The 12,269-nt window shown below is 36.8% G+C and overlaps 1 protein-coding gene across 3 annotated transcripts in view; it reads right to left on the bottom strand.

Moving 5' to 3' along the window:
* RP1 (RP1 axonemal microtubule associated) overlaps nt 1–12,269 on the bottom strand; it is a 186,342-nt gene that overhangs the window by 121,281 nt on the left and 52,792 nt on the right. For all 3 annotated transcript variants that reach the window (XR_005557687.1, XM_039351366.1, XM_039351365.1), the window contains exon 18: nt 2,165–2,367. Coding sequence is in view for 2 of the 3 variants with exons in the window: in XM_039351366.1 (XP_039207300.1) it covers nt 2,165–2,367 (203 nt within the window). In the remaining variant the exon portion in view is untranslated. The remainder of the gene's footprint in view (nt 1–2,164; nt 2,368–12,269) is intronic.

Below are 12,269 nucleotides of genomic sequence, written 5' to 3'. Positions count from 1 at the left end.
CCTAGAACAGGATAAGTTCCTGTCCCTTGCATATAAAATTAATTGATTTAAATCAACTAGTTCATGTTTTTCAAACTACAAGTTTGGTTTGTTTAAATATAGTTTACTGAATAAACCGCAAGAAAAGTTGAAGGTTTTTTCCCTTTCTGGAAAGTTTAAAGATCTATAAAGTTTCTTGTCAATTAGAAAGGGATTTATGTTTAATATATAACATTAATCCTTTTTAATAGGAACTTATTCAATTTTATGAGAAAACTCTATTCAAATTATCTTCATTAGAAAGTGCTGCAAAGTACAGGTGTCAAGCTCAATAAGTTTCCACCAAGGCAGTCATTTGGTGAAGTATTAATAGCATGTTCTCAAAATTCTCCAAGAAAGGTTGGGTATCGTAGCTTTGTGCTTTCAATTGGCGCAGACATTGTAATTTGTAAATCATTGTCCATGGATTATTGTGTTTCAATGTAGCACATTCAGTAAACTATGGTTAAACAAATAATGACTTGTGATATAGGAAACCCAGAATGGTTTGTCTGTCTTTAATGGTAGCAGGGGCATAGCAATTGACAATTTGGAGGTGGCAACTCAATGATCTGAAATGTTGAAGAGGAGAAAGATTACATTCCGTACAGGAATTATCTGTACTTACATTCCTTCCAAATGCATATTGAATAATATGAGCCAAAGGCTGCATGACTGTCCTCTAGCAATTGCTAGATCAGGTTTTCTTGATAAATTGTAACTCTATCTTTTTTCCATCAATATAATTATTCACCACTGTAAAATAAGATAAGCTGGCAAGGATTTTCTCCCCCATGACTAAATGCTTTGGCTTACTTTATCCTTTCAAGGCAAACATAATTTCAACTCACATGTTTCCTATGCAAGTATGAGATCTTCCTGTCCACTTACTGAAATACTGTGGTTTACATTTCAAAATTTCTTGTCCTAAATTGTATATCAGCATCTGATGCTTATAGCAAACCATTAGACAGTTTTCATAACTTAATGATCACAACTTGGGGAGAAGAAGGACTGAAGCTCTCAGAATTTGTCAGTCTACATGGCCAACATATATGGAAGATACCAGGCTTAAAATAACATAATTTGAAAAATCATGCTTATAATTGACCAGCAACACTGAATCTATTCTAACCCACTGAAAATAAAAATCCATTGATCTCAGTGCAGGACTCAAAATAAAGTGCATCTATAAATTGTAATATGCAAGATATTGCAATCCATTAGAAAAACATAGAATAAAGTATACATTTCATACAATGAAGCCATTTACCTTACATATTGGAAAACAGCCAGACCCAGCTTAGAAGTATCTCTTATACTATAGCATTCCAATAACTGAAAAACTGCTTCAAGGAAGAGGGTGTGAGTTTATTTTCCTTAGTGTCCAAGTGTAGGATAAGAAGTGGAAGCTTTCACTTAAATGAGTAGGAGATATTACAAAAAAAGGATTTTCTGCAGTGAAACAGCCTGCCTTCTGGAGTTGTGGACATTCCATCCCTGAAAGTTTTCAAGCAAAGGGTGGACAACCTTTTGATTAGGACAGTAGGCAAATTGTCACTTTGGGAGGGATTTTTAAGCTCCTTTCCAACCCTTTGGTTCTATAATTTTTTTTTCAAAAATTAATCTGCTGAATATCTCAGTATCCATCACCATTTCTATTTCTGAGTTTGAAAGAAAAACCTCAGGTCAGTTGGGTAGGCTAGGCTGGGAAGTTAAGAAAAACCAAATAACATCCAGGAGAAAAGCAGTGACCAATTATTTCTATAGTAAATAATGCAATGAAGTCACCAAGAATCAACTTGAATAGAAGAAAATTTAATGTTTAACTGTCTTAAACACTTGGTTTCTAGATTGTCCCTGCTCTTGTAAACATGGAAAGAATGGGATGGGATGGGATGGGATGGGATGGGATGGGATGGGATGGGATGGGAAGGGAAGGAAAAGAAAGGAAAGGAAAGGAAAGGAAAGGAAAGGAAAGGAAAGGGATACTTTTGCTATTTGCTATATGGAGAACTGATTTAATACTGAACACAAATACATTAGACAGATTTATTTCAAGCAGCAAGTTTGGAGGAGGTATTTTCCACATCAAAAGGAAGATGAATTTGTAGGAAAAAAATCCAACCAAGCTTTCATTAGTTACCTGAAATACATCTTCAGTTCTTGGTAGAAACAGTTGTCCACTGTTGTCCTTGCCAAGAATAATAGGTCCAACAGAACCTTTGTCTCCATATATCCAGAGAGTGACATTTGCTTGAGTTCCTGAATTTCCTGTCAGTATGAATACTTTCCATTTATCCTCTGAAGTAAAAGGGGACTTTTCATTTTGAATAGTAATCATTTCCTCTGAAAAGTATAAAATATCAATAGATCAAGATGGATATGCATTTAGAGGTTTCTTTGAAAAATAAGGTAAAAAGTGGAAGGGAATTTTTTTTAAAGATAGGGTCCTAATACTCTGATCAACTGGCATAACTAAAAAACAAAACTTAAGCCACAAGTGTGAAGAACACTGTCAACATCAAGGCTACCAAATGTAGCACTGGTTCTAAATTCTTCCATGTGGCAATTGTCACACATAATGACGTTCTTTGGTGCAACAACATCAATTCACCTTGCAGCAATATGGGCAGCAAATCAATTTAATAAATAATTAAATTAAATTAATAATAAATTCCACATAGTTGAAATAGGTTACTGTCTATTGTACAATTGTCCAACATCACTAAAAGAGTCATTAGAACTTCTAATGTGGAACCATTTCATTTCAGATACCAATTAAGTCTCAACATTTTAATTCCTGCTATTAGGCAATTATTCTGACAAATTATTGTTCACAGCTGGTTTGATCCTTTGTAGACATTTTAGTTATATGTATTAGTTTTTTTAACTAGTTATGGATAACTTTTATAAAAGCTGGTTGTGCACTGCCTAGAAAAATCCCATTTTCAAAAGCAGCAAGGAAGGAAGGATTTATCTATACATTTGAGAAATGTTTCACCTTATACTTTGTATTTTTTGCTTTCACACAAAAAATCAAACATGGTAAGATGTCAATGAAAAATAGCTTGTACAGTGTGTATTTTTCCATAGGTTACTCTTTCTTAACCTCATGCCCTTCTCTGGTGTATTCAAAATAAATCTTATCTAGCATACTGTATGTTGCAATCTCAACAGTCCTGGAAGGTGACTGGGTAGAGAAAGGTTGTTTTGCTTGACCACATGTGCTATAAATTATGTGGCTTGATATAATTGCCACTTACTGAGAAAACCATTGTAAACATTGTAACTAGATACCTGAAAGTAGCCCCCCTGCCCAAGGAAGCAATAAACAATTGGTTGCCAGCCAAGCATGCAATCACTTGATAGGCATGTATCTGAAATCTGAGACTTGACATTTGAAAAACTAAATGTTAAACAAAGGACGGAGAAAGATAGGTAACACTGAATTAATGGGGTTTTTTGGTTTGTTTCAAATCCTGTGCAAGCTAATTATGGATTACTTGAATCATTCACTTATCAAGAATGAGGATGAGTATGAACTTCTGATTCAGAATCTGTTGGTGTTTGGAACAGCAAATGAAACTGAGATAAACGAAGAAAAGTAAAACTCTCCTGGCATTATTCCACCTCTTGTGAGATAACACTTCCACTTTTAAAATACTTACATTCCTTACTTCTGCAAACAAAGGTGAGAAAGTGTGACAGACACTTAAGAAATCCTACTTTTATAGATGGCAACAAGATAAATTCTCCTGCATTCGTTCCCTATTCAGTTTGATAACAGAAAATTTCTCTTTAGTGTTCTTTCCCAGAATAAAAACATTTGGGAAGAAGTCTTTTATTATTATTTTTTTTATTTTTAACCAACAAAACAAAACAAAGCCAAGCATAACACACATACACACACAGTATATACTCCTCCCCCTTTTTTAACAGCAATTACGTAAAGGTAATCTTCTATTATTTACATTTCCTGATTTGGGAAGAAGTCTTGATGGGAGGAATGTCACTTTCTTGCACTTGGTTGTGAAGTGGCCAAAACTGTGTGTGTAGATTTCCTGCTTTTCTCTGCACAATCATCTGCAATTAGTCATGGCAGGACTATCATCTCCAATGTACTGCAGTCTCCCCATCTTAAATTAAACCCAAAGGAAAAACATAATAAGAAAATTCCTTGCTTGGGATTTTTTACAGAGCTCTACCATGACTAATATCATGACTAAGGAGTCCTGACTTTGAGAATTGGATAATTTCTGTTTTAATGTCAGAAAGCTGAGAAAATCAATCATCCAAGAATGGTTGGTTGGAATTTCTGGCAGGAATATGAGAGAACAAAACTTTTTAAGGTCATCACTCACCTTTACTTTTATAATACAGAATAATATAGAGTTGGAATGGACTTTGGAGGTCATCTAGTTTATACCAGGAGAGTTTATACCAGCCATGCTGACTCAGGAATTCTGGAAGTTGAAGTCCACGAGTCATAAAAGAACCAAGGTTGCCTACCCCTGGTTTATACCATTTCAGACAAAAGCTGTCTTCTTTGAAAGCCTCCAGTGATGGGGCACCCACAACTTCTGAAGGCAAGCCATTCCACTGGTTGATTGTTCTCATCATTAGTACAATGAAAATAAAATAAAAAGCCACTGCTCCAAAAGTGTTCCTTTTCCAAGTTCACTTAATTTTTAAGACGTTAATATAATGTTTATGCTATAAGCCGCCCAGATCAAAATGGGTGGCAAATAAGTAAAATAAAATAAATAAGTTATATCAAATAGTCTTTCTCTTTCTCCACATGCACGTTTTGCAAAAAGAAACACAGTGCATATATTTATTTCCTCCTTACAATAGGAACAGCAAAAAAAAAATAGATAGAAATTGATTAGTTAGAAAAGATTGCTGCTCTGATAAGCGAAGAAAAGAAAACAGAAAGAATAAAAGGAGATGGAGATGAGGCATGGGGAAGGAAAAGCAACAATCTAACTAGGAATTATTTTAAAAAAATGTGAAATTCATCAGGTAAGCAGCCTTTCTAAGACACAGGTAATCTCCCAAGGGATCCATACTTTACAGCAGGGGTATCTGACTGAACTCCACCCATTTCCTTGCTTTCAACAGCTTTTCTGCTCCTCTCAGGAAGGACCTCTGTTCCTATTGGCAAATAGTTATTTGAGGGAGGGGGGCATTTTCCTATCAGTAAATGCAGCTGTCTGCATTTACTGGATGTACATATCTGTCTATCCACTATACAATCTGTGATGCTTTCTTGGGATAGATTTGCATATCATGCTTTCTTACAATAATCCATGTAATGCCTTAGCATGATGCTTATGCTGGGTCTTTTTAGTTTTTCCTAAATCAAAAACAGAACTGAGAAATATTAAAATAGGGCTGTGGGATTAGTGGATTAATGAATTCAATTGAAAGGGTTTAACTGAAATTCGGTGTGTAATCAATGTGATACTGTGTCGATGTCCTGTGATCTTTGTTTCCCAATTGTGACCTCAGCATTTTTTTAAAGTCAGAAGTTGCTTCTGTCAGCAAATGAAAGATTTCCCCCCAGCCTTTTCAGTAATAGCTAAACCAAAATCATGGCATCCGGCCCTCTCAATTCCTGGCAAATAGATGGGAAAGAAATGGAGGTAGTGACAGATTTTATTTTTCTGGGCTCAAAGATCACCTCAGATGGGGACTGCAGCCAAGAAATTAAAAGAAGCTTGCTCCTGGGGAGGAAAGCTATGCCAAATCTAGACAGCATACTAAAAAGCAGAGACATCACCCTGCCAACAAAAGTGTGTATAGTCCAGGCCATGGTTTTCCCAGTTGCAATGTATGGCTGTGAAAGTTGGACCATAACAAAGGCTGAGCGCCAAAGAATTGAGGCCTTTGAACTATGGTGCTGGAGAAGACTCCTGTGAGTCTCTTGGACTGCAAGGCATTCAAACCGGTCAGTCCTAGAAGAGATCAACCCCGACTGCCCTTTAGAAGGCCAGATCCTGAAGTTGAAACTCAAATACTTTGGCCACCTAATGAGAACGAAGGACTCACTGGAGAAGGGCCTAATGCTGGGAAAGATTGAGGGCAATAGAAGAAAGGGACAACAGAGAATGAGATGGCTGGATGGAGTCACTGAAGCAATAGGTGTGAACTTAAATGGACTCCAGAAGATTGTAGAGGACATGAAGATCTGGAGGAACGTTGTCCATGGGGTTGCGATGGTCGGACATGACTTTGCAATTAGCAATAACAACCTTCTCATCTAGAAAGAAATGCAAATCAGCTACACTTTGCTGCCTTCTTGGGGCATATCTCCAACTAGAGGAAGCATGAGACAGATACCAAAAGGAAGATTCCTCAGCTTGAGGAGAAATTGACTGCAGTCTTTTCCAAGCATCCCTTAATTCTGGGTGGACAAGTTGGTCAGGTTTTGGTTCTCTTAGTTTGTCATGTGGGTTAGACAACATCACTACTAGATGGATTCATAGCTGGCTGACCAGCCCTACTCAGCATGTGATCCTTAATGGAACTGCAACTACTTGCAGGGAAGTGGATAGTAGGGTGCCCCAGGGCTCTGTTCTGGGCCCATTGCTCTTCAACACCTTCATCAATGATTTGGATGAGGGAATAGATGGAGAACTCATCAAATTTTCAGACAACACTAAGCTGGCAGGAACAGACAGCACTCCAGAAGATAGGCTTAAGAATACAAGAAGGATCTTGACAGACTTGAATATTCGGTACTATCTAATAAAATGAAATTCAAAAGTAAGATTCTACGTTTAGGCAAGAAAAACCAAATGCACAGGTATAGTTAGGTGATATAGTAGCAACTCAATAGTAGCAACTGTGAGAGGGATCTTGGAGTCCTATTGAACAATCATTTAAATATGAGCCAGCAGTGTGCTGCAGCTGCCAAAAAAGCCAATACAATGCTAGGCTGCATTAACAGAGGGATAGAATCAAGATCACGTGAAATGTTAATACCACTTTACAATGCCTTGGTAAGCCATACTTGGAATACTGTATCCAGTTTTGTTCACCACGATGTAAAAAAGATGTTGAGACTCTAGAACAAGGGTGTCAAACTGCTGGCCCACGAGCAACAAAGATGATCAGGGGACTGGAGGCTAAAATATATAAAGAACAGTTGCTGGAATTGGGAATTGTGTGTCTGTGTGTGTGTGTATTTGTTTGTTTGTGTGTTTGTGTGTGTGTGTGTTTTGCAGGTATTTCTCTAACAGTATCTGATTTTGTATGTATTTTTTCTACAATTTTTGACAGCAACTTTCCCTAATATGATATGTCTCCTTGGTCTCTTTTTCTTTAATATATTAATGGTGGTTAATTGTCCCTACTCTAGGCATTATTAATATATTTTAATGGGCAAAGTACAGTGATTCAAATAAAGCTTTTTGCAAACAACCACAGGAAACATATTGTGAAAAAATTTTGTACATGCTCAATAACCAATTTTTATTATGTTTGAAAATATTTCCTGCATGTTTCATAAAGTTGTAATTATTAGTATTTGACCGACTAGCATTTTAAAAAATAGAACATTTAAACTAAACCCCATTCTTCTCTATTTTCTTGTGAACTGAATGAAATGAACAATTTATATCAATATTGTCCAGCACTTTGAGAGAAAAATTAGATGTAGGCCATACTACACAATGGTAAAATTCTTTAAAACTGGTGGCCTTCGAATATGTTGGATTATGGGTCCTCTAATTCCCAGCCAATAAAGGCTTTGACTGTTCTGCCAGGGAAATATGGGATTTGTAGAATTTAAGAAACAAGCTGAGAAATGCTACTGCATTTAAATTGCAGGCCTACAGAGGCCAAAGAAAGTTGGAAAAATCAATATACAAGTATATTCTGCATTTGAAGGCAATAGGTAATGTTGCCACATTGTTCATGCCTGCAGCACTTTTGTAGTAAATAAATACTATTCTAAAAATTCACCATTAAAACTAATTCTAGATATATAAAACAATGGAATTTGCTATTTTCTGAAAACTGAATGATCGCTACCCTACATTAATCATTCTCCAGGGAATCAAACTATAAGCCAACCATGACAAATACAATGAAAAACACATAGATGTATATACACAAACACTTAATAGATAGGGAGGGGGGGAACTATATTGGTTATAACATCAAAATGAGTACCGTAAGTGAAAATTAATTCCAGTAAAAGCCTTTCTGATTAGTAGTTTTATATCATTTGGCTAAAATTATGTGAACATTTTAACCAGTTGTTTTCGGGGGATGGAAGGAAATGCTTCAGCCATTACCAATTTATAACATTTGAAAGATTTGTGCTCCTTTGGGCACTTTGTTGTGGTAAGATAGGCAACATTGCTGACTTACAAATATAAAGTGGGACAATTTCAGAGCAATAATTGGTAGAATATCTCACTTTCTTCCTGTTCCACTCAACACCACATATTGGTGGTGATACCTAACCTCAGAGCTTTTTTTGTCATAGAACGCCCAGAACGGAGTTCCAGCACCTTTTTTTGGGATGGAACCTTGTAGGATAGGCAAGGCGGGTTATATGACGTATGTGAGTTCCAGCATCTTTTTTTTTTAACAAAAAGAGCACTGCCTAACGTAACTCTTTCCTGGGATGGTCAGTTATATTTGACAGTTATGTTTGCTTATTTGTGTTTCAACCCCACCCCACCCCAGCCTCAAAAAACAAAAAAATATAATTATACTTTCTTAAGAACAACACATTATTTAGAAGTATGAACATCTTATATGTTACTGTTGTCTAATAAGAGCAAGCTTTCTCATTCTGCTAACTGAACATTTAATCTTTTGGAGAAATGGATTTTACTGAAATCTTCTTGCCTCCTGGAAAGTAAGTATCCTTATCCCTTCCCTCCTGGTTTCAACTTTCAGGTTTTTTTTCCCTATGATTTCCGCCCACATTAATAAAGATCTAAGTTGCAGGAATCTGATTGCCCTCTAAGTGCTGGTATCTATGCTTTTTCATAAAAAGAAAATATCAGAGAAAGAATAAAGTAGCAGATTGTTCTACCAATGTCAAACAAACTAACATACAAATGCTTGCAACCATTTTGTCAGGTAACATTTTCATTCCATTTTTCCTTTTTTTTTTTTGTTTTTTTTTGGGGGCCTTGGGAGACTTGCAGCCCATGGGATTCATCAGTTTTTTAGGAGAGATGATTTGCCATCCCCCCTTCTCTCTATGTCTAGTCTCTCTCTCTCAACAGAAGGAGAAATTGGCATGGAGGACACATCCAAAGCAGACTTCAACAGTCCTCGGGAGAACCCCGTCTCCTAAACACATCATTGTGAGCAGCATCTTCACTGTTCATACAACAAGATTAATGTAGGGAGAAAAAGGGAGACACCTCTTTAACAGCAGAACAACTAAAATAACTCCCAGCTGTGTCCATAATAACCTGAGAATGAGACAGAAGTGATGTCATGAAGAGAAATAGTATTCCTTGGAAATGATTATCACTGCACATTCATATTTGTTAAAAAGCTTATTATGACTAGTTCTTTGTTTAAATTTGGCTTAAATTTGCATAATCTTTATATAAGGAATTCCAACCATACCTTTAAGTATTCTAAATAATACTTATCCTACCCTCCCACCCCCCATACACAAAATATTGTTTTTCTGCTCATTATTTTCTTTACTCTGATGCCTGGAACAGATGTTCCTGTAATTTAAGCTGAACTTAAGATAAAGGGCAAAGAATATATTTATTAATTAAGTAATGCAATCTGAAAGAAAAAATCCATGCATTTTAATTATCTGGAAAAAAATCTAAAATTACTCAACTATGTTATTTATGAATGGTGGCATTCCAAGGTTCCAAAGAATTTTTTTTTCCTAGCTTCATTCGTATATAAAAAAAAAAACAAAAAACCTTTTGACATGAAAAACAAATGCTCGATAGCCCTGACCTAGGGACAATTAGAACTGACCATTTCCAGCTCATCATAAGACTGTACTATAAATTTGCACCCAACACATTACTGAGAAAGAAACCTCTACCTCAATTTGCACATGGTCTTATATATTCACATATACAAAAAAGGATAGCTTTCTAACTTCTGTCTCAGGGTTCAATCCTTTCCTCTATTGTGCCCAATTCAGCCAAAATGAGACAGAACAGCTATTGCTTCAGAGGAAAACTGATTCTAGAAGATGATGGGTTCTCTGGCTCTTGATGGGCTTTTGCTTCTCTAGAAAGAGCAGGCTTGCTGTCTGGGGAGCCTGTTAGAATTATGGCTTCTCCTAGAAAAACAGGAGGGTTTTTGTATCGCTTTGCCTATGCACCAGCTGCAGTATTATTGCCTTACTTGGAAGAGGATGCACTGAAGATGGTCCCTTGTTCGGTCAGTATCCCTTGATTAAATTACTGTAAATTATTCTTTATGGGTAGTTCTTGAAGCCCACCTGGAACATTCATCTATTTCAGAATGCAGCAATATGGGTGCTTAGTGATCAGTCATGTCAAATTATAATTTTGCTGCATTACTAAGTGCAATTCAAAGTCCTGATCACTATATAGCTCTACATGACATGGGGTCTCTATATCTTAAGGAATGCCTCTTACCAATATTTTCTGCTCTGTCTTACTGTTACATATAAGGGCCATCTGCTAAAGATGCCTTTATATCAGAAATTATGGAGAAGTGGGGCCAATGGCAGGCATTTTCTGAAGCAGTTCCCCTCCTGTGGATAGCTTGCCTCTTGAAGTGCCTACGATCCTTACCCTTATGGCCTTCCAGAAGCAAATAAAAACAGGAATCTTCCAGAGAACCTTTGGAGCTACTACTTTTATGTTTTAATTTTTAGCTTTGTATTTTAGTCATTTTAGTCATTTTTTGTTCATTTTTATGATTTATACTCTTATGTAAACCCTGTCTAGTCATAAATTCCAGCTGGTTTAATGCAGAAAGATAAATCTCATAAATAAAAACAGATAGACCAATTTAAAAAGAAACCAAGAATGGCAGATCTAAATATTTTGGGAGTCTTGCCACTGTTAGCATTCCCAGTCAACATGCTTGATGTTCAAGGGATCTAGGAGCTGAGTTCAGCAGTATTTGAGGAGCATTGGGCACTTTATCCATGACTTAAATGAAGACTCTCAGAGGTCTGTCAATTTTAGGAATATCATTATGATTCATCTAGTACTATCTGAGTTGACAGGTAATCTTTTGAAAATAGAATATTTCAAATGAAATACATTTTGTGATAGTATGAACTTTTGTATTAATGTTAAACATTTTAAAAAACCTATTCATCCATCATGTTGGAGTCATTGGGTTATCTGGCCTGTTAGGCTGAGTCATCAGCTGCAGTAGGCCAAGGTATGCGGAAGTCAAAAGTGAAAAAACAAGTTTGTGCCGTGCGGTGCAAGGGAATGTTGTTTTGGTGTTTGTTAGTGCCGTGTGCAACAGCTGTATAGTAGCGTGTGCAAAACAAAGTTAGCACGTGTAATATGCTAATATGCTGTGTCATAACAAATGTGGTTGGTGTAAGGTGGTCACCAGGTGCCTATAAACCCGCCTTCTGATAACACAATAAAAGGGATGCTTCGTCTTTGTTCGAGGCTCCCATCCCGAGGAAAACACGTGTAAGTGTCTGTTCTTCAACACCCATGGGAGACCGCTGGGCGCGTGAAAACCCACAAATGGTGACCCCGACGTGATTCAAGTTTCTGAGCGCGTCTCCTCTTACTCACTCAGCGGAAGAGCTTACTGCAACTCAGGGCCGGTCGTCAGAGCTAGACGAAGCACCCTCCCAAAACATTACCGTGAGTATGGGGACAACATTCTCTAAGCCTCAGGTTGCGCACCTCCCAGAACTTAGGGAATTGACCAAGTCATCAATAATTAAATTAGGAAAAACAATGGGAAAGATTTGCTGCTGATCCTCCTCTTAAAACATGTATATCTAAATTGCCTTGCATAGCCCGAAGGAGGATCCCTAAAAATGTTTGTGTGGGTTAAATTAGGAAAGTATTTTCATGAATGACCAGGATGTGTAAAACTGTGACTGTTAACTGTTTCAAATCCAAAGGAAAAAGAATTTTAAAGTCTGCTAGAAATTCTGCTTAAAATAAGCCACAAAAAGGAAAAACCTCACTCTGTTTGTCTGGCCAACAAACAGAGTGAAGAAAAAGAAATGTTTGTTTGTTTGTTTGTTTGTTTGTATTCCTCCTTCTCTCTGTGTGTCTATCTAC

Source organism: Crotalus tigris, unplaced genomic scaffold (assembly GCF_016545835.1).
Source record: "Crotalus tigris isolate CLP2741 ecotype Arizona unplaced genomic scaffold, ASM1654583v1 scf7180000018371.15429387391:27106975, whole genome shotgun sequence".
Classification (NCBI taxonomy): Eukaryota; Metazoa; Chordata; class Lepidosauria; order Squamata; family Viperidae; genus Crotalus; species Crotalus tigris.
The sequence above is the reverse complement of the archived record's forward strand: the minus strand, read 5'-3'. Positions and strand labels throughout refer to the sequence as shown.